Raw genomic sequence first — 24,083 nt, forward strand, 5'->3', positions numbered from 1 at the left:
AGGTGTTAATTTTTAAAATATATAAGAAACTCTTGCATCTCAATAGCACAAAAACTCATAACCTGATTTTTAAAAATAGGCTAAAGACTCAAACACACATTTCTCCAAAGAAGATCTACAAATGGCCAACAGGTACAGTATATGAAAAGATGCTCAACATCTGTAATCATCAGGGAAATGCAGACCAAAACTACAATGAGATATAATCTCACACCTATTAGGATGGCTATTATTAAAAAAAAAAGAAAGAAAGACAGCAAGTGTCAGCGAGGATGTAGAGAAACGATAAGTCTTGTACATTGTTTATGCGAATGCAAAATGGTGCAGCCAATGTGGAAAACAGTATGGAGGTTCCTCACAAAAATAAAAATAGAATTACCACATGATCCAGCAAGTCCTTCTGGGTATTTATCCAGAAGGATTGAAATCAGTATCTCAAAGAGATATCCAAACTTCCATGGTCATCACACTGCTATTCATAGTAGCCAAGATAAGAAAACGATCTAAATATTCATCAACAGATGAATGGATTTTAAAAATGCAATATATGCATACAATAGCAAACCATTCAGCTTTAAAAAAAGAAATCTGGAAATATGTGACAACATGATTATCCTTGAGAACATGATGCTAAATGAAATAAGCTAGTCACAGAAGGACAATTCCATTTATATGAAGGATTCCATTTATATGAAGTATTTAAAATAAACTCAGAGAAACAAAGAATAGAATGGTGTTGTTTTTTACTTTTATTTTTTTTTATTTTTTTTTTAATTTTTATATGCACAAGCCCCAGGAAAAGTAAATGAAGCTACCAGTACCTACCAGTACTAGGAGTGAACAGGAAGGCAATAGAGGACAAAGAGTGGTAGAGAGGGGAAAATAAACTCTAAGGGCCTGCTCTGGGCCAGGTGTTTGCATTTGCCGTTGCATTTATGCTTCATAACATTGAGAGTGTTTCTGTTTCTCCACAGAAACCACATCATACCTATGACTTGCTCCCTGGGCCAGTCCATGGTACTGTAGTACCAGAACCATTTGTCCTGAGGGACATACCCTTTTTCTTACAGCATTTTGAGGATACGGATATTACGAAAATGTTCCTTCATCAGAAGAGGAGGTAGTTCCTTAAGTATTTAATGCCAGCCAATTCTTCCTTTTTACAGATATGGCACTCTAGACTGAGGAAAAGGAGATCTCTTCCAAATTACCCAAGATATTGACCATTACTCACCTTGCTATGAATTCTAGTGGTTGCAAACATTTTCTTGCAGATGCAGTACTAATGTCTCTGAATGTCACAGGTACCTACCTTTCAGCACTGAATCTGATGTCCCTTCCAGGGAAACAGAAATGGCCCAAGGCTCTGAGGGAGGCCCCAAGGACTCTATTCTCTGATTCTGGAAATAGAAAAAATAAGGTGGGGAGAAGTAGATTGAGAAGAGAACTTGGGGAAGTTACCTAAAACATAAAAAAAAAAATCAGACAATCTTTTATGAAACACATATTCAGCAGAGACATGCAAAGGAAGGAAAATGATAAATATTTTCTGTCTTATGTTAAGAACATATCAAAATTAGCTTATCAAGAAGAGAATGGAGATTATCAAAGGAGAAGTTTGGACAGATCAGTGAAGAAGAGAAAGGAAAGCTAAGTTTACAGAAGAGAGTGGCATTATGTGTTGAAGGTTCACAAGGAAGGTTTGATTGAGAGAAGAGAGCAGGACCACACTGGCCGAGTGTCAGATTACTTCAAAAAGGACAGGTTTCCAAGTGTGGACCTAAATCTCACAGTCTTCCTCCCTGTGCCAACAGGGCAGGGGTACATTTTTACAATAAAGAGTAGAAAGCTGATTCAACTATCACATTTTACTTCTCCCCCACTCCCATGACTTAAATAAATATTAAAAAAACTAGAATCAGAGGGCATGGACACTAAAATTAGAATTAAGCACAGACGCCTTTGTTGATGATTTACTTAACCACATATAAAAGAAATCATTTAAAATAGCAAAAAGCTATAATGCAGATGTGGTAGCATAAATTCCTTCATTAGCATATGAAATGACTTCTTTGAGAAGGCTAGATCTCCAAAAGATATGAGAGACCTGCTTCAAGAATTTGGCTGGGGAGGAAAAGTATCAGGATTTGATTTTTACTCTTGATCACATTCTGGGCACTCAGAGAAAGTAGAAGGAAACCAAGTGTGAGATGGAAGGAAGATGGCAAAAGGGCAAAAGTATTATTAGAGGTTCTCAGTGCAGCAAACACCGCATGGGGCACTCTGTCAATGTGTGACATGGTGGTGAAATCTAAAACATGTGCCAGATATGACATGCTCCCAGCTCTAAAGAGAGGTTGTTACCCACGAACCAGTTACCTGCTTATCCAGAAAAACAAGCTGTGGTTGTACCCTAAGTTCCTTTCCCACTTCTCCATCAGAAGGCTGGACCAGAACCGAGAGAGCATGGGGCCGAATGTATATCAAATTCCCAGTTTTAAAACTGCTTGTATTTCTGGCATGCATAGACAAAAATAGAATACATCCACAAGGTTATGGATATCATGGCATTAACTATTCCTATAATGCATTATTGCCAGTGAAAACATTTGCAGTTGCTTTTGCTTCTAGAAACTTTGTAATGCACTCTATAGGAAACATGATCTTACAACCAAAAAATAATTATATATTTATTGTTTATGCTTGCTTTTAGCATGGGCAATGGATGGACTGGGCGTGTGGGAGGTGTGGGGAGAAGCACAAATTATGAACTTAGATTTTGTCACCATTCATTAATATCAGTCCCAAGAATGCCTATCAGACTAAAATATTTAGAAGGTGTGGATATGTTCACTACTCTGCTCAAAAACCAGCTCTCCCCACAAAGGCTCTGATTTGTAGTGTTTTCCAATTTTGATGGTATAAATACTTCTACCATGGCTGATTCTATGACACTGAGATGACGTCATTGGAACAAGTTGGCAGAGGTGCCTGACAGCAAGCTCCAGCAACGGCGCTGTGTTACTTGGAATAGTTCATTTAATCCTAACAACAACCCTTTCGTATTTACATTCTCCACAGTGTGCTTGCACTAAATAGGCTCAGTAACTGTGGAATTAATTGATTAATGTATTTTAATTGAATGAAGCCCTCAGGGAGAATAGTAACTGAAAATTAATATATGCCAAGCATGTATGGTGTACCAGGTGCTATTCTAAGCTTTCCACATATAAACGCATTGCATCTTCAAAATAACACTGTGATGTAGGTATTTCTACTTAAACATCAAGAGACGGAGGCCCACAAAGGCTTAAATGCCTTGCCAGAGGTCTCACAAATGGTAAGTGTATGATCAGGGTCTAGAGCAGTTAACCAATGAGTTGTATCATTTTTTACCTTTCAAGTACATTAATAACTGATGTGACTTAGCAATAAAATGCTATATATATATATATATATATATATATATATATATATATATATATATAAAACAAAATGCTTATGTAATTCATGATACCTCAAAACAGCTTTTTACCAAAGCTTTGGTGTTTCTGATGACCAAGATAGCTTCATTAAAAGAACATTATACATTAGATATCTATTATCTTATTGTCTATTGTATATTATGTATCACAGTCATGCAATAGATTTCTAGCAATTGAATGGAGATATATAGACATCATATAGCACATATATCACCCTAGTATAGAGCATCCATTGTTGACTTGTTCTCAAAATAGCCTAGGTCAGGTATAATAAAGCTTTGATTAAAAAAACAGAAAAGAAAAAAGAAAAAAAGAGTAGCCTACCCTGCCCCGAATGCTTGTAAGTCAACTACTTTATTCCCTAACCCTTTTTTCCCTCTTATCTAAAGAGAAAAAAATAAAATATTTATTTAACATGGAAGGTGTATGTCAGGGAAAGATGACAATTAGTCCCAAAAAGAGGAAAGAGTGAAAGAGCAAATAGAGTGGATCACGAACCATGAAGTTTCTGTAGGAAGCACTTTCTCTTTCCCCTGAGAATCCTGGGAAATGGGGACAGAGTGGGAACATGTGGTTCTAAGAGTCCCCTTTGGTCATCTACCAGTTAAGGCCCTGACCTCTGTGCTAGAATCACTCACTGGGAATTCAACATACACCAGCCTAATCTCATTTATTACTTTGCTTAGCCTGAGTGGGTAAGGATCCTTTTTTTTTTTTTTAAGGGGAACAATTTAAATTGGATTTTTAAAATCCATGCTATTAATTCTAACCTTCCATGGGGCCCAGGTTATTGGAAAATTCTAACATTGTTACAAGATCCTATCTCTCCCCTAACCCATTTCTTAAATGCTTTCTCATGTGGGATAGGGTGCAGGCTAGCAATGCGGTTAAACAAGCTGAAAGATCCCACCACAGATCCTGACACATGTACAGTGATGTCTGGAAATGAAGAGATGGGAGCCACCAGTCTCAGCACCCGCTGAAAGGCCTATCCCTGACACACTTTAAAGTTTATTGTGAGCAAACATCTCTTATTAAATGTAAACAGCATCTTACTGGAGGTCAGAGACTTGCTGCTACAGCATATCCCAAGGTAATACCACTTTAAGCTCCACATAAACTCTTAAGCAGTTTCTATCCTAAAACCTGACCGTAGGTGGTACAGTTTTTTACGATATGTTATAATAGTGCAATAAATCTGTTAGCTTAAAATCGAATCTCCGTGGCCTTTTAGAGAAATCATCATTAAATGCAGGGTCCTGTTAATGATGCCATCGAAGTGAAATTGTTTAATCTGCTAAGGGGGTGAAAGGTCACCAAATGAATTTTTTATAATACATCAACTTGACACGCAATAGGGAAAACTGTAATAGATAAAAGCAAAGGAAAAGGGCACTGTCTTCTTCTGATAGGTCAATAGCAGCCAAGAGAGTCACTCATCCACTTTCCTTTCACGATGGGGCCTCCTTTTGCATTTAATATGGACACCCAATTAATACCTCAGCACCACAGACAACCTCATTTTAGGTGACTTATAGCAATTTCTCCCCCTTCCCTGAAATGAAAGTGATCACAATACATCATAGCATTGTGCGAATTAACGTTAATTGATTCAAGTTACCAAGCAATGATGGGCCACTTATATAATCTAGGCGTTATTGGGTGCTAGAAGGGATGGAGGGAAGATTAGATTCCAGTGTCCGTTGCTGTGACGACGGGAGTCACCTGACGCCTTGTTAGACAGTTGTAAGGTTCTATTGCTGGCCCCAGTGGGGTCGTCAGTAAACTGGAGTGATGTCCAAACATCATTATACGCTGCTCCGATATTAAAGCAAAGGGATTAGCAACTTATTGCAAGCAACCTGGATTTGTCATGGTGCTGTCGTTATCCAATTTCCAACTGCTAATGTGACTGTAGCCTGCAGGCAGAAGGACCTACAGCCAAACTTTAAAAAATGGGGGAGGAGAGTTCCCTCCAACCCTCCCAGTTGTAACTGCTATTTAACAGCTTCCAATACCAAGTCAGGTATGTGAAAGAATTTTTTTTCCCTTCAGTGCTTAAGTACCAGCTAAAAAATAAGTAAAGATCAAGAGAATACAGACGTTTCCCAGTTCTGAGATCACCACTATTCACTCTAACTCTTGCTTTTCAATCTGCCAGACCCGAAATGCTTCCTCTGTAGAGGAGGGGATTGTTTCTATTTGCATGGCAAACCTAGCAAGCAAACAAACAAATCCTACTGAAAGCTGGCTCTGGGCAAGACCTGTGGGGATGGGCTGAGGGTAGGGGCCTTAGAGATAGTACCTCATTCTTTCTTCAGACTTCACCTCCTCAAAGTTACTAAGTCAGGTTGCTATAATAGTGCCCCATGTTTTGATCAAATGTTTCAGATGTCCTGCATTTTCATTCATTCCTGTTTTAAATTGGCTAGACAGGGAAGAATCTCTATGTGTCCTGAGGGGGCTTGAATTGCAAAGTTTTCAAGATTCCACACTGGGGCAGAAGAAAGTAAGCTATCTAATCGACTCAGTTTAACAAACATTTTAACCCTTCTACTATGTACAAACATTGTTCTAGGCACCGTGAGATGTGCAAAGATAAATAAAACACCATGGCCTCTGCCCCTGAGAAACATAGTCACCCCCTCCTCCACCATATAGTTTGTAAGGCAAGAATGACTTTCCTGGCTATCTCTCAGAGGACACACATACCATTTTCCTTATATTTCATAGTCCTTATGCTCCCTATTAAGATTAGCCAGATCCCTTCAGCTGCTGTCAAGTACTAGGGAGAGAAGAGGGAAGAAATGTCTTATGATCTGACAGTTTCCTTCTGGCACTGTAACATGGTGGTTCCAAACCTTATATATTGTAAACACCCAATACATGTTACTGTACTAACACTGTGACAAATCAGTACCCACTATGTACTTCCTCTGCTCTTAGGTCATTACGTGCCTCTGAAAAGCTACTACCTATCTTGGCCTGGCTAATTTCAAGTTCTGGTACATCCCTCAATTGGTGTGCTTACTGCTATGCTCTTATACTTGTTGTTCTTTGAAATTACTAATTTCAAATTGAGATTTGAACAACCCTAGGTACAGGTGGCAATGTGCCAGGAGTAAATAAAGACACAGAATAAACATGGCACATCTTCCAACATGGTCAATTGAATGGTTAAAACCTAAGTATCTTAGATGAAAAATTTTAAATACTATTTTATAATAAATTTATCATGACTATCTTATCTGGGATAATGAAAACTCTGAATGCACTTATCAAGATCACACACAAACTATTCAAAATGTCCTGTTTGCCTTAGGGTACTGTAGCCTTAGTCTGATCAGGAAAGCAAGATCCAAGATCTATATAATGGATGAGATTTAATATGGGATATTGGTTACACAGGAGTATTAGGATAGCAGAAAAGCCAAACAGGTTACATTTCACTATTTGAAACAAATATTTGATGATCACTTACTATTCATAGGCACTCTTGGGAACATACTAGTAAGTTCAAGTGTTGACCATCTAATAACTTTTATACAGATAAAAATATACTAAAGTTAATATAACTGAAGTTAATTTTATGGAAAACTAGATTAATGGTGAAGCAGGTTCATATTGAATCAATTTCTTTGTAATTATATATAGAATGAGGTTTCAGATAACATATTCTTATTAAATAGTTCTGCAAATGTTTGTTTTGCCTACCCATGGATTTTAAATCTCTACATTTTCACTTGAGCCATATAATTTTTTGGACATAATAGCTGTTCAATGAATGCCTGGAAAATAAAACACATTGAAATGCAGGGTTTTATGAGTCCTTATTATATTTACCTCCAACTTTGCCATCTGTACACAGAAATCTTAGTTACTTGATTTTAAGGTAGCGTGGTTTAGTTTTGGGATTCAAACTACATGTGGATGTGATGGATTAATTGTAACCCAGCAGCACTGGATTACAATTAACATCCTATTTATAAGAAAAATTGTAGAAAAATATAACCTGCAGAAGTGGAGTCAAGGATTTAGCAGTCTGGGGCCATTTAATGTAAGAACAATGGTACTGAAGGGTATCACTGAAGAAACAGGGCTATGAAATAAATGATAGTTTTAACGATGACCATGAAACATCAATAAAAACTGTGAATGGTCCACATTATTTCCCATTTAATAAGGCTGGATAATATGTTGTTGTTGTTGTTGTTTTGTTTGCTTGTTTTTACTTTAAGAGATGAAGGTTTTTTAAGAATGTGGTGACAAAGGGAACAATTTTTAATTAAATGGAAGGTTTGCCTATGCAGAGCATCTCATTTTCCCACAAAACCACATATATGAAATACCATTGCGACAATTTTGCCATTCACCTAGCAAAGCAGAGAATTTGTATTCTAGTGAAAAGAAGAAATAGCGTAGAAACATTTTTTCATGGCAGATCTGTGATTTTGTCATGAAGGAGGCAACAGGCAGCTGGCAGTACAGAAATCTCTTCCAGGAAGAACATTCTGCCTGTCTTGGGAAGAACGTCCTTCTGTGTTGAAAGAAGGATTCTGTTCTTTATACTGTTTCCTAGAACAGCTAGGAAACAGTTCTTGTAGCTTTTCTAGGAAACAGTATACAAGAACTATACTGTATACTGTTCTCGCTATTTCCTAGACAGCAGGTGACCAGGGGGTATGGAGTGGTTGCACAAGAGAAGATGCTAAATGAGACTGAGTGACAATAGACTTGTTAGTCTTACCAATGGTCTCAGCTAGTTCTCTATTCTATGTCTGCCTGGAAAGTGCTACTTTACACACAGTAAGGGAACTTAAAAAGGTACTAAGTTGATGGGCTCAAAAACACACATACATACACTCCTCTAATGTCTTGCTCACCTTCACTAGAACTGTTTTCAGGAGCCAAGGATCATGGCAATGTCATAAACAGAGAGCATAACTGGAGATAACATATTGGGTTTCTACTGCTGCATAACAAATTAACACAAACTTAGTGGCTTAAAATAATACAAATGTATTATCTTTGGGTTGTGGGTCAAGACTCCAGACAGGCTTGGCTGGGTTTACTGCTGGAGCCTCTCAGGAAGAATCCACTTCTAAACTCATTCAGATTGTTGCTGGAAGTTATTTCCCTGTGGCTATAGAATGAAGGTCCCTGTTTCCTCACTGGCTGCCAGCCAAAGTCCATTCTCTACTCATTCCACCTGCTTTTTTTCCCATGTGATCCCTTCCAACTTAAAAACAGTGACACTTTAGGTCCTTCTCACACTTTGAATCTCTCTCTCTTCCTATTCTGCCATGCAGGAGAAAGCTCTCTTGTTTTAAGGGCTCATGTTATTATTTGGGCCCACCTTGAAAATCTTGGATAGTCTATCTTAGGGTCAACCATGCCACATAACATAGTATATTCAATAAAGTGCAATCTGACCATACTCATAGTTTCCTGGGCTAAGGGCAGTATGCATCTTTGGAAGGCCATTTTAGAAATTTCACCAATGTTTTGGCATTTCAGTATTAAACTTCCATAAAAGATACAGATATGTTTAATTTTACTGTATGACAAAGAATAATATTTAAAGGTGTTTTTAATTGTTTTTTTTTTTTTTTGTCATGAAGCAGAGGAAAGGGAGAGAGAAGAGAAAGGAGAGAAAATTAAGAGAGTAAAAATCAAGTTTCTTCTGAAAGAAAGGTAAGGAACATAAAATATGTCTTTCTGGGATTCCAGATAAAGGATAAAATATGTAAGACTCCTGTAGAGAACTGTCAGTTTAAAAAGCTAGACTGAACTTATGTTTATCTCTGTGCCCTCTCCCTCTATACTCCACTGAAATTATTTAAAAGAAAAAAAATTTTTAGGATGTCCCTGGAACCACAGTGGAAGGGACGGCCATCTTGCCAGCGCAACCCAACGGAAAGCCCCAAGCGATGCGCGTGACCTGGTGTGAAAAAAGCCACCCCCCCAAATGCTGCAGCTTAAAAACCCCACCCCACCACACCTGGGCGTGACTTCCCTGACTCCTCTCTCTCTCCCCCTGAGTCACGGAACCTCGCCAGAGACCTTAGTTCCCAATAAAGCCTTTGACTGCTAAAATTTTTTAGCTTCTGACTCTTATCTTTACCCTGCCCTACGCCTGACTTTAACAAAAATAAATAAAAATGGTGCAAAACATGGGCATAAACGGTGTAAACTAACAAATACAAAGAAGGCAAGGGAGAAGTATTGACAACAGAGGTCAATGAAGTTTTGGAAGATGGAAAACAGGTTCATGAAATTGACTTAGCCAAGCAGACAAAATTTCAATCCAGATGCCACTAGAAGAGGATAAAGACCAGGAGAGGCCAATTCACTGTATATTATTTAATTAAAAAGTAGAGAGCACTCCATTTCTCTCCCACCATAAGAAGTTGATTGCTTTTTGAAAGCTGGTAGTACTCCCCTTGAAAACTAAATGCCCAGCATGGTCTCAATTTGTTGAAATGCATACAAACCCATTAAGTTAACAAGAGTGAACCTCTCAACATTCTCGGTGCTTTTCACTGAAAGGCAAGTGTCCCTATACTGATTCTTCTGTCTCAAGGTCAGTTCATTAGCTTGTCAATGGCTCTCCAGTGAGTTCAATGGAAGTCCCAACTGACACTGATCAAAGTTGAAAGAAACAGGGCTGGCCTGAGGCTTCCACAAGGCTTCAGGGTTGTTTAGCATATTGTGCAATCCTTAGGACCAGGGGAAACCTTGTTAATTTTCATTCAGTCCCTTAGGACAAGGCATTTCTCATTCTGCAGAGATTTATTCAGATATACTCAAGAAGCTGCTTTTCCTTATCTTCAGAAGATTTGCTTTTTACCTTATGTTTGGAAACTCTCTCTTAAAATACCAGGGGGACAGAGAGAGATGGAGAAATGGAACACATCCCAACAGAAAATCGATGCTATAATATACATGTTCAGCAGTTTCTTATTAAATCAGAAATATCGGAGTCAAAAGTGAAAACATAATGGCTATGATGGATGGTGGGCCATAAAGGTGATCTCTGAAGCTGTCTCGCTTCTCCATAACAGAATGATATCCCCCACATAGATGTGTGTGTACCTGAACTTGTGCTGGTTCCACTTTCTTGGCTGGGCTTCCTCTGCTATACCTCCAATGCTTCTACTCTGACTTTTTTCTCTCCTTCTAGTTAAAGGCTCAATATTCACTGAGTCTTTTTTTATACATCATACAAAAATCAGTTTTTGGGGATGATGACCTGTTAGAAAAGCTAAGAATTGTAAAATCTAAATAGAATTAAGCAGTGGACTGGACTTTTTCCTCTCTAGTCACCTACATATAATATATTTGTTAGAACTTGGTGGGATCTAAATGAAATTGGGCTAAAGGAAAAATGATTAAACATAAGCTAAGATGCATTGGCAATTTTTTTTCAGATTACCATGCATTATGTTATAATGACATTGATAACATGGTGAAGGTTTGGTGGTTGGTAAAAATATCTAAGATTTAATAGATTCTGAACAATCACTTAACTAAGAGTATCTTTTAATTCTATAACAATTCATAAAGCCCTTCAAGTTTTCTTTTCATATCTCCCATATATATTAATGTGCTGTCCAGAAGAGGAACAACCATTTATACTGTAAGTCAGGTGAAATATGATACAAAAACACTAGCTAAGCTTTCATTTGGATATGTTGCTCTGTATATAAAAAGGCAATCAATGTATTAGATATGCCTAATGATGTGATGGTGTCTCTTTTTTGTTTTTGTTCTTATTTTATAGCAAATCCCACATCCACTGAAGATGATATGTGGAAGTAACTAACATCCCTTAAATATCAATTGTTTATTTATTAGCACTACCACAAATAAGATGAAAAAGCAGTAATAACAGAGTAATCTAAAAGAATACGAATGTTCTAAAATCTCATTGAATAAGAAAAATCAGAATCTAAATAATTTTATCTATTTCAGGGACCTAATATCAACTGAATTTGTGCATGGGTTTGAGCTTATTTTTCCAGTGATGGTGACAAGCTTATAGGGAATATCTATGTTGCTCACCTCTAACCCTCTATAACCAGCAGCAGTCATTTGTGAGATGGTTAGTATTATCTATATTTCTTAAGCATTACAACAAGTTCATCATGTCTCTCAGTCTAGGGTATCATTTTTAGTTCTTTTGCATCTGCTAAAAACTGGAGCTTGGGACTCTAAAAGCCTTGACCCTGTGACAGATATCTTAGATGCACTTGGGCTGGTCACTTTATCCTTTAACAGAAACTATAACATTGAGAGTAATTTACACTTGTTTTCCCTTATTGTGCACTTCCCATGCTTCTTCATTTACTAAGCTCAGAAAAACATTCAGGTATATTTATGTCTGAAATGTCTGTTGAATAGAAATCTGGTGGAGGACTCCAAAATAAAAGCATTTAGAGTAAGTATAACATAGCACAAAGGATGTTGCAGATCTTACACAGCTCTGTGTCATAAACATAGTTGACAACAGTGATATTCCTGCCTCATACAATTTAACAAAGGCATCCTTTTCATGGCTTTATAATCCTAGGTTAAATAAGACCCAATCAGGGTCACTGAATTAGCCTAGTAAGCTCCTAGTCATCCTTCAAAACTTTCCTAAATAGAAGTCTTTTCCCCAGTCCCTATAAGAATTATCATCACCCTCCTCAGGATTCAAGTTTTAGCTTATAGCTCTTTGGAATTATGATAGGTAGTGCTTTTGTCCCTCAAGGCAAAGATTGTATCTGTTTCACCTTAGCAATCCAGGAATCCAGCCTACTACTTAAATTCATTACATGTACATTCTTTCAATAAATGAATGAACAAATGAACTGAAAACAGTTGTTTTAGAAAAATTTCTTCCTTCAGGCTTTTCACTTTAAGGTACTGAAATATAACATCTTCAACAATCCAAAATATAGAATACTCATAAGAACACAGACTTAATTTAAAAAAGTCTTAATTGAGAATTTATAAATGACTCTCTGAGATTTTATTCTTATCTTCAGAAGCAAACAGATTATGTGACTCAGTGGAAGTAGATTAACATTTGCAATACACACGCTAGAGATCAGCCCTTGTTTAGATGTTTTTATAATTAGTACTTACCCATAGCCAGTGATTCCCTTTGACTGAGTTACCAGTAAGGCGCCAATAGTTGTATTCAGAACATTCTCTAGTACTCCGGTTTGTTGAGCAGTGATAATCTGGTGAGCCAAATTCTGTAATTTCTTACTTGATAAAGATGAAATCAGTCCAGTGCTCCTTATTGTTGCCAGGTCACCAATTTCAATGACTACTACTTTTGAGATGGTTTCCATAGTAGTTGGTGGCGGGATCCTATATGAGCTCGTTTCCATCATGAGAGGTCTACGTTGACCAACTCTGTAATGACTGGCACAAGTCACAGTTGGGCAATTGAGCTTTCTCTTTGCTTTATTGTCAGCAATGGCCTTTAAGGTTGCTTCACTGCCAGGCATCTCATGAATAAATCTGATTTGGTTTTTGCTAACTTGCAAGAAGTCAGTTAGTCTTTCAAGGATAAGGATTTCCCAGCCTTTTTCTAGGACTGGAAATATCACAGTGAAGGCCAAATGAATGGAAACACCTGAGCGTATTTCAATAGGCTCTTGTCCTTGTAGGACAACATACAAGAGGTTATCCAAGATACTGAAATAGTTGGAACCAGAAGACTCATCCAGCAATGAGGAAGTTGATTGAACCAGAACAGGTGGAATAAAACTTTCCCCTATGAAAACACGGGGGCTCTGGAGTTCATGGTAGAATATAGCTAAGAGAAGCTTGGAGGTATTTTTGTTCCCTGACAGAAGAAAACGCAAAACTTGGGGAGTCTGATCCACAAAGCACACCTTGGTGATTTCCCTGATGGGTAAAATGGAATAGAAACTAGATACAGACCCTAAAGTAGAACAAGGGGTATTGGCACTTACACTACTAAAGGTGTCAACAAAACCATTAGTAACAGATACAACTGGATATAACTTCTGCATTGTCCAAGTGGCATCAGCATTGTCAAGAATTAAGATCACCTGGTCAGTTTGCTTGCAGATGTAGCCTTGTATGAAGGGTTGGTATGTGCATTTCTGTTCTTCTCTAAATGTACCTATAAAATAAAGGAAAATAAGTGATGTATAAACTACAATCTCTCAAAGATAATTTGTAATCCATTACTCTTATTATCATCTGTAACCTCATGAAACATTTATTGAACTTTTAAGTGTGTTAGATACTGACTATGCAAAGCAGTCTGGGTAAAATATGAAAGGGTAAAATATGTTACATCACCTGTATTATTTAAAGGTAATAATGGACATAATAGCTAGGTGAAAAAAGAATTGAATAAGTAAAATTATTAAGGAAAAGGAATAATCACTAAGGCCTCCATAGTGGGAAAAGGATAGGGGAGATAGGCATAGTAATATTTGAGTCAATGAAAAAAAAGGTAGATTGAGGGGGCTGGAAAAGAGATTTTATAGAGATATATTAAAATTGAAGAGATATACTGAGTCCAGATTGTGAAAGAGTTTGGATTTCAGACTATATAATTTTCTCATTCTCTTTTTTTCCAAACATTAAGAGTAAAAACAATACAAAAGGAAAAGAAGAAAGTAGCAATTTGGGGAGTCCTGACATTAAATAGAGCCCAAGTTGAGGATTATTGGGGCTAATCAAGACATTTAGACAAACAGCGTTTTCCATTATTCCCATAATTCCTTTCATTTTTTTAAAAAGTAGACTCCATGCCTAACATGGGACTCGAACTCACAACCCCAAGATTAAGAGTTGTATGCTCTACTGACTGAGCCAGCCAGTCACCCCATATTCCCACCATTCCTAATCCACTTGTCTCTGAACCATGAGTAATTCTTATTCTGAATCTACAGGGATAGTTTAACTTCTAACAAACAGAATTCCTTCAATTTAAAAGCAATATTCAAAAAATTATCTTGTGTTATTTTCAAGATATTTTAATTTTCCTTCAAGTGCAATGTCATCAATTTAGCCTAAGGATTGGAGCAAAAAAAATCTAATTATTATTAATGGAGGGTGTACTACATTTGGGCATGATACCTCCTCCATATCATACCTTCCATGTGATATATGCCAAAGCTGCCTATGATATTAATAAATTTAATTACCTAAGTGTTGCTTTAGGAGGAGGCCGCATTGCATACTTGTGCCTCAACAATAATAGCAACAGTAGTAAAAATATGAGTCAATATTTCAAACTGAATAATGAAATTCTAGCATATCAAAATTTGTGTGATTAAGTGCTTATATTACAAAAGAATTGTGTAAAAGCAATATCTTAATGTTCTGCCTTACAAATACAAATTTAGCAAACAAGTAAAGCAAATCCAGAGTAATGAGGAGAAAGGAAATAATAAATATAACAACAGAAGTCAGTGAAATAGAAAAGAGAGAAACAAAGAAACAAAAACATAGAAAGTAAACAAAGCTAAAATTTGGTTCTTGGAAAACATCAACAAATTAGTTAACCACCACCACCCCCCCCCCAACCCCCCGCTAGACTGATCAAGATAAAAAGAAAGAAGGGTGCCTGGGTAGCTCAGTCAGTCAAAAGTCCAACTCTTGATTTTGGCTCAGGCCATGATCACACAGTCCATGAGATCAAGCCCTGTGTTGACTCTGCATTGACAGTAAGGAGTCTGCTTAGAATTCTCTCTCTGCCGCTCCCCTGCTCACACTTGCTTTCTCTCTCTCTCTCTCTCTCAATCTCTCTCTCTCTCTCACTCTCTCTCTCTCTCTCTGAAAATAAACAAATAAACTTAAAAAAAAAAAGATAAAAGAAATCATAAATCACCAATTTCAGGGAGGAAAGGATTATTACTACAGACCCTACAGACAAAGGTTCAGACTATTACAAACTTCATGCCAACAAATTCAGCAACTAAGAGGAAACAGACAAATAGAAAACAGACACATGATAAAACAGAAAATTCAAATTGCTCTAATTTTCTTAAGTAAATTGAGTTTACTAAATTGACTACTAAGTTATTAATTTAGAGATTTAATTATCAAATATAAAAGAATGGTCACTTTTACATAATATGTTTTCTCCCTGTGGTCATATAATATGGAAACACTAATGCTAAATCACGAATTGTTTTCAAACGCAGCACACCAGTCTGAAGGGAATTAATTGCTTGATCTTAACAGACATGGAAATTGTGCCCTGAGATTCTGATACAATGGTCTCTACTATAGATACATCATTTTCAAATAAGATAGTTAGGTAGACTTACCTCATGAAAAACCCTTCAATCACACTAGTTCCCCTTTTCTAGACTTTACAAATTTTTTTCCTTGTTTTAACACATTTTTTTCCAGTCATGTTGATTCCTGTTGATTAATCATTCACCTTTCCATTCAGTTTTATAGATCTCTGATTTTGTTCTCCCTTCTTTTGATTCAGGAGATATATTGTCTTTTAAAGTCATCTCTACAGATCGCTAAATTTTTGGAAGTGGCCCTAAATAAAATAATCACTCTCTTAGTTGAAATGATTCTCAATCATTCTCTGATATTAGCTATATGTAGTTTGATAAATTATATACACTTAGTAGGCATCAGTGTCCTTAAGGGGTTATTTCTCAAGACCAGGGACTATATCTCCTATTTAAATTACCACAGGGCTTAACACCCTAACTCAAACACAGTAGATGCTTCTTAATATGTGTTAGTTGATTGATGTGTAAGAACTCTTATTTTTCAAATATGTTTTATCTATTCTTGCCAGGTATCTAGTTATAAGATTATTAGTCTATAGCTTGAATACATTTTAAACCAACATATAACAATAATAACTAAATATACTACAAAAAAATATTGTGAGAATTGCCCCCTGAGTTGGTGCTAATACATGAGATAGCTGAATACTTTGAGAAATCCATCTATTTTCACATGAAACCTTAAGATTGAAATTATGACTGATTATATTTATATTAATTTTCTTATGTTCCTAAATTACATTGATTTGACCCTAAAAGAATTCTGTTGTGACAAAGCATTTTTTTCTTGACTAATTCATTAAATAAATACAGATGGAGAAACTTGAGGTTTTATTTATTTCTATTCCTGATGTCAGGTGCCTTCCAAAGCTAAAATTAAAAAAAATGGGATGATTTATAATGTAATTCAAATATTCTTTTATATAATAAGGTATAGGAGCTATACTAGTAGAATGCACACCTTCAAAGTAGTCCTGTGATAGAGTTCTTTTCATTCATTTATTTATTTTTATTTATGACTCCGAGAAGCTAGTCCACTAGAAGGCTGGATTCCCAAGCCATCTCTACCCTCAGCATCCAAAGCTCCCTATTCCCTTTTTCAGCAATGACATTGAAGGGAGCAGAATATGATAAACAACCTATGTTGCAGGTGAGACCTTAAGAGGAAAAATAGGAAGGAGAAAAGAAGGGTTTGAATAGGAAGGATAAGAGAAGGTTTGAATGCACAAGTTCCAGAAAGCACAATCTGTGCTTAATGTCTGTGTTGCAAAGCGCATATACACACTGGAAGATCTAGGACTCAGGCCCACGAACAAGCTCAGGAATAAGATGAGAGAAGTCACTGTCAAATTTTCATAATCTGTTGGAATTTTGTATGAGTTAGATTATGAACCCCAGAAACCCAGGCAAGAAGTTTAATAAACATTTGCTGAATTCCTTTTGCATGCTTAATCTGTTAACAGGAAGAAGATTTTGTCACTATGTCACCTCTCTCTTCACTGTTAGGAGTGAGTTACCTTGTCATTATTAAGCACTGTGATGTGATTAAAGATTAAATGCCAGGCACATATGGCTACTCAGATATGCAGGAATTATTTGTTTATTTAAACTTAGTTATCTTTCTTATTCAGATTAACTAGTGCAATGCCAATTATATGCATTGTGCCTATTCCTAATGTCTTTCTTTTTTATATTTTGAAACTGTGTGTGAATATTTTACTTTAAAAGGAACACATGCTTTCTGATGTCTGAGACATTTGGTTGGAGACTTAACACTATGACCTCCATGAAGTCAAATTACTATTTCCTAAGTAAAAAAAAATTCATGAAGCATTGGTTATTATAAAATATTATCTCTATGCTTTCCTTCCAATACCCCCATAAAATGGAAGACATACCTGTTTGATCCAATTTCAGTATAAAGATTTAAATTATTTGTTTCAGTTCCTCTTGACAAAACATAAAACAAACAGGACACTTTTTTCTCCAAAATCAAATACCCTACAATTTTTGCTATCCTATGAATAACAATATAGAAACCTATAATAAATAATGTATTAATGGGGAGACTTCATGGCTCAGTCAGTTGTGTGTCTGACTTGATTTCAGCTCAGGTCATGACTAGGGACATGGGATTGAACACTGCATTGGGCTCTATGCTAAGTATTGAACCTGGTTGGGTTTCATGTTTGTTCTCATTTTCTCTCTCTCTCTCTCTCTCCCTCCCCTCCCCCCCTCTCACCCCCACTGCCCCTCTTCCCCACTCATGCTCGCTATCTCCCTTTCTCTAAAATAATAATAATAATAATAATAATAATAATAACAACGCATTAATTATATTTCAAGGCCTTGCAGCTTAGGAAAGAGTGATTTCTAGCCCACATGTCTCAGAAATCAGAGCTGAGTTTGTTTGACAGTAGCAGGAGAAAGATGATTGGGATGTGATTGCCCCAACTCTTTGTAAAGGAAATAAAGCTACACACAAATAACAATTACCCACTGAGAAAATAAATTATTTACATGGTGGATAAATTATTATAGTTAAGTAGAAAATTTTTCTTTCTTAAGGAAGTTAAAACAGACAAAACCAAAACCAAAACAATTCCACTAAACCATTATATAGTCATCTCTGGTAGTAAAGGCTCACTTCTAGTAGGAATTTCTGCCTTAGAGTTGTGACAGTAAGGATTCTATACAAAGGAAGCGCCTTATGCAAGCTTTAAGGTGGGTTCTTTTAAAATGATACTTAATTTTATTGAATTACATCAATCTAGCATTCAAGATGAGATTGTGAAAAGCAGCTAGTGCATAACTATGATAATTCAGAGCTTCATAACATGTACTATGAACTTGTGTTTAGACTTGTATTTAGACCCTAGCTGAAATTCTGCAGATTAATAGAGAACCCATAAAAAGGGAGAGACTGGTATTGGGGAAAACGGAAGAATGACAGAGTAAACTTGAGAAGCTAAGGGAGAACAGTGTCCCAAGCCTTTTAAAAACACGTGGGATATGGTAGGTCAAAAGACTCCATGTCTTCTGGAGCAGAAAGACAGACAGAAAGTGTTTGTGCAGATAGAGATGGAAGACTGAAAGCACTCATCGGCTGGGACACGTGAGGCAAGACAAGGTCATCAACTGGAAGTGTGAGGATGTATATTGGGGGCTGGGGATGTGTGAAGAGAGGATGGGTAGAATACTTGCAGATTGAGAAAATTTGAAATGGTCATTGCAAGAGGGGTGAACCCAGTCTTTCTGTATTTTAGTGCTTGTACAATAAGTGAATGCTATTTAAAATGAGAAATAGGGGCGCCTGGGTGGCTCAGTCAGTTAAGCATCCGATTTCAGTTCAGGTCATGATCTCGCGGTTTGTGGGTTCGAGCCCCGCGTCGGGCTCTGTACAGACAGTTCAGATTCTGTGTCTCCTTCTCTCTCTGTCCCTCCCATGCTCATGCTCTGTCTCTCTCTGTCTCTCAATAATAAATAAACATTAAAAAAAAATTAAAATGAGAAATGTAAACCTCAGAAGTACTATAAACATGATAAAATCTACGGAAAATTAATATTATTAACTAATTGCCCAGCATATCACAGTATTACTTTTTTCTATTTTTTGGTTGCACACTTATGTGTTGCTTTTTAAAATGACAACAATGTTGTAATATCTTCTACAGGAGGATAGAAAGGTAATTCAGTCTTGCCTTTAACCTGGAAGATTGACATTTATTTTCTATCACTAGTAGTTCAGAAAAGTTACTTTTAGCTTCACAACTAATGATTGGCAATGCATCAATGTTTAGAGTTATTGTCAAATGTGGGAAATTCCTTACAAAGTTTTTGTCATGTAGGAGAGCTGTAATACCTGGATAAATTTTTATAGAGTAACTTTTGTGGCATTGTCATTCAAAAACATACTTCTCTACTTCTCACTTTCTTCTCATGCCTTAGAATACATTCATAACACATGAGACCTAGGGGCTGGCTCCCATGTGTCACAGCATGGGTGAGTTGACATAAGTGGCTAGTAAGAACTTTATATGGAAGTGAATTGGGGATGCCTGGGTGGCTCACTCAGTTGAGCGTCCAACTCTTGGTTTTGGCTAGAGAGCACTAGCTGCAGAGAGGGGCAGAGGGAGAGAGAATCCTAAGTAGGCTCCACACTCAGCTCAGAGACCTACACAGAGCTTGATTCCACAACCCTGGGATCATGACCTGAGCCAAAATCAAGAGTTGGACTCTCAACCAACTGAGCCTCCCAGGCACCCCCAGGAAGTCAAATTTCCATTTGCATCAACTAGCCTAGGATTATCAAACAATAACCTTTGAAACAATCAGCCCCAAACAGTTAGCATTTGATTAATAACTACTGACTTCCCTAATTATCTTCCCCATTTCCAACTTAGCACCAAATGAAGAAAGCCAAATACATATCTCTAATTAATCACATAAGATGCCCCATTTCTAATTAGCCTGCCTCCAACTTCACTGTGCCAACAACAGCATCCAATCACCATATACCTGAAGTCTTCCTTTTTTTCGACCATAAAGCTTTCTCACTCTCTGCCTTTAAGTCTCTGCCAAATGCAAGTGATGATAGCTAACTCCCTTGCAATAGAAAACTAAGAATAAATAGCCTTTGCTTATTCTCATTTGGGTAGTCTATATTTCCACAAAAGTCAAGGTTTTGGATGAGTTACTCACCTTGATAAGAGTGGTTGCAGAGTTAAGATGGAGAAGGAAACTGTGAACTATTTTCCATGGCTTTCAGGATGAAAAACAGTGCCTACTATGTGAAATAACACACATATCAAGTAGGGAGAGCAGGTAATGAGTCTAATGACATCAGCCTCAGAGAAGCAGGGTTTTTTTACTTAGTGTTAAAGAGCACTCCATGAAAATGTAAAAGTTTGTTGACTCCAGTTTCAGAGTTCCACACAGTACCAGGAGCAAGATTTGGAGAAAGAGAGTCAAAGGTTGGGTAAGCCTATGAAAGAATCAGGAAAGAGATGTGTATTCTGGAGATGTAGATTGTGGTGTTGACTGAAGCAAGAAGGGATGCTATGCAAAATATTTTGTACCCTGATACTCTCTAAGGTGGTGTGGAAGTTGGTAAGTATCAGATGGGTCCTATAGATTTCACAGCGTGTCAGTGGGGGACTCTGGTTACTACTTAAATAAGTCTCAGGTACCTAGATGGTGAAGACCCAGGGTTGTTTCAACTAATATAAAATGGTTGCTCAGGAGAGCTTCAGGTACAGAAATATCTGACAGGAAGTCCACAGACTAATGGAAATGGTACCTGGAAGGGGGACAGGATGGAATAGGGATTAGAATGGCAGAGAAGACTTATTACTTCACTACAAAGATGCCCTCAAGCCCTAAGGTTGGTGGCCCTTCTTCTCTATTATTTCTTTCCTTCCTTCTTCCTTCCTTCCTTTCTCTTTCCCTTCCTTCCTCCTTTACTAAAATTTCCTCACAGCACATTTTATTACCCCTAGTTCATAGACAGAAAAAATGACTCACAATTTTGCCTCACATAATTACTTAGTAATAGTAATGAGGAAAAGGGGGAAGAGAAAAGCACACTTGTAGACTTCTACCTATGCTTCTGGAAAAATTAAACATAATCCAAATGACTTCATTTTGGCTTGTATTTAGATGCAAGGTCAGCTGTGATGAGTAATACTAGTAGATAAGTGCTGTAATCATCAGGAATTCTCTCTACACAGTCTTGTGAAAGCAACTCACTGAGAGGTTTCAGTTATTTGTCATATCACATACTTGGTGAGAGTCCATTTGCTTTTGTATACTGCCACTTGGGCTTTTTAACATTTTAGCATACGATCCCTGAAGTCTAAACATATAGCTACAGGGGCACCTAGGTGGCTCAGTTGGTTAAGCATCTGACTTCAGTTCAGGTTGTGATCTCATGGCTTGGGAGTTCAAGACCCACATAAGGCTCAGCACTGACAGTATGGAGTCTGCTTCAGATTCTCTGTCTCCCTCTCTCTCTCTGCCCCTCCCCCCACTCACACACTCTCTCTCAAATATAAATATTTAAAATAAAATAAAATCATATAGCCACAAATTTAACAAATCACATCTAAAGACCGTAACATTGATTATGCAGTTTTATAGCCAAACTTGGAAACCTGGTGTTCATAAATAAGAAATTTTATTTTTATTTCTCCAGCCATTAGCAATGATTAAGAGACTGGGTGGTTTATCAGTATCTTTCCATCCACATTCCTATGTCATCTTCAGAGTTAATCAATTCTAGTATTTTAATTTTGATGTGAGGCAAAAATAAAGCACAGGTAAGCAATGCCTTGGGGTCCCAGAGCTGCTAAGCGAGTGTAGTTCTTAATCGTAGCAGAGAATACACACTAACCACTTAAGAGAGGTGTGCACAAAGCCAGTAGATATCATCATGCACTGTCCCGGCCACAGCTGACAAAAGCCCATGGTGACAGTCTACCTTCCCTTCTAAATAGCATTTCATCATTTCTTCCTCTGGATTTCTTTCCCTCTTGGTTCCCTCAGTTGGGGAAGGTTTAGTTTTAAGTAATGATCATCCTTCTCACTTGTTTCTGTCTTTTCTTTTCCCACCTCTCCAAATGGCCTTATCTGCCAGTCACAATTTTTGTGGTCTGCAATTCTGATCACTTTTAAATGAAACCCATGCTGGCTTTGGTAATCATAATGTCATTTACAATTTACCACTAAACACGTTTATTCAGTTAGTAGCACACTGGAGAAAGAGAACTCCATATGAACTCACCGTGAAAGGCCTAATCTGATTATTTCCTCATGAAAATCCAGGCAGGGGTGCTTGTAAGAGGGGCTGAGAGGAGACGGGGAAAAAAGCAAGGTCTGGCCACAGCTGACTTTCATAATCAATGGGAATAGATAAGTGGCACAGCCTGTCAGGGGCGGCCACCCAGTCACCCCAGGGCATTCTTCTCAAAAAGGCAAGAGTGGACAGGACTTAATAAATGCTGAGTGACCAGTGAGTATTGGTTTGGCATATGCTATTGCATTCAAGGTGGACAAGCACAGTGATAAAGTCCAGAAGCTCTTCTGTAAGTGAGGGAAATTAGATTAAGCAGGTTGTATTTGTGTGTGCATGTGTGCACATGAGCCCTTGCTTTGTGTATACTTTAACATTCTAAAATATCCTAGACATACACTATGCTCCATCCACCTTTCTCTAGATTGGAAACCACAGACCTAAACCATAGACCTAAACACCAGGAAAGGAAGTGAGTTAGTTATGTCCGGTGATGGAGGGGAAAGAGGAAGGGGTGTGTGTGTGTGTGTGTGTGTGTGTGTGTGTGTATGTGTGTGTGTGTGTGTGCACTCAGGTTGCTTCCAGGGTTCTAACAAATATTAACTTTGTGTCAATATTTGTCCTTCCTGTCGTGAAATGAGGATTTTCCACCTCATTTCACATTTGAAAAGAAAATATGCCAAAGGGGTCGTCTTTGCTAGGAAAAAAAATTAAAAGAAAAGGAAAAAAAGAAACAACTTCTATCTTTTATTTAGAAAAATGGGTCAGAAGGAAAGAAAAAAAGTATTTTTAAAACAAATGTTTTGACTCAAAGGCACATAAAATCCTTCCATCTTCCCCTTTCAACAAAAGGGAAAAATTTATATGTTTAAAATTGAATGAAATACATCAACATTAATGATTTTTTTCCTCGAGGTTAACATCACCATTTCCCTCAATAATTTTTTTAGCCATTTTGTGATAGATTTCCCAATTTGTGGTACAGTAAAGTATAGGAGATTTTGACAAAAACAAAATATATAATCATTCTCTTATTTTCAAGAAACGAAAAGAAATCATTTACAATTCTTTTCTGTCAAACAACATTTACACCTCATTATTTCTAATTTAACAAATATATATGGCCACAGATCAAATAAAGTGTAGACAGGTTGAATTTATCCCCATTTATATATGTTATTGTAGACCCTCAGGCTATGAAGAGTGAAACTCCAAAATCTCAAAGCTGTGTTCCTAACTAAATACACGGAGAGTAACTGAAATCTTGGAAAGAAGTATTTAAAAACGTATTTTGTTCATACTAGAAATAATAGACAAAATTGTCCACTTTTTTAGAATGGGGAATTCTAGTTAAACGTTTAAAAAAAACTTCAAAAAATAATGGCTGTGTGTTATATTTACATGGTGAACTTAGAATGGTGTCTTTATGCATCATAGATTCAATGTAGATGACAAAAACATAAGCTTGCTAATTTGGAGTCTAGAATTAGAGGTATGTAAAGTCTATTGAGT

General features: G+C 37.1%; 1 protein-coding gene across 1 annotated transcript in view; it reads right to left on the reverse strand.

Annotated features, from left to right (window-relative positions):
* PKHD1 (PKHD1 ciliary IPT domain containing fibrocystin/polyductin) overlaps positions 1 to 24,083 on the reverse strand; it is a 474,729-nt gene that overhangs the window by 45,127 nt on the left and 405,519 nt on the right. Inside the window, exons 60-62 of the mRNA XM_042939031.1 lie at positions 12,618 to 13,632; positions 2,380 to 2,515; positions 1,313 to 1,400 (exon numbers count right to left, since the gene is read on the reverse strand). Coding sequence (XP_042794965.1) covers positions 1,313 to 1,400; positions 2,380 to 2,515; positions 12,618 to 13,632 — 1,239 coding nt within the window. The remainder of the gene's footprint in view (positions 1 to 1,312; positions 1,401 to 2,379; positions 2,516 to 12,617; positions 13,633 to 24,083) is intronic.

This window comes from Panthera leo, chromosome B2 (assembly GCF_018350215.1).
Source record: "Panthera leo isolate Ple1 chromosome B2, P.leo_Ple1_pat1.1, whole genome shotgun sequence".
NCBI lineage: Eukaryota > Metazoa > Chordata > Mammalia > Carnivora > Felidae > Panthera > Panthera leo.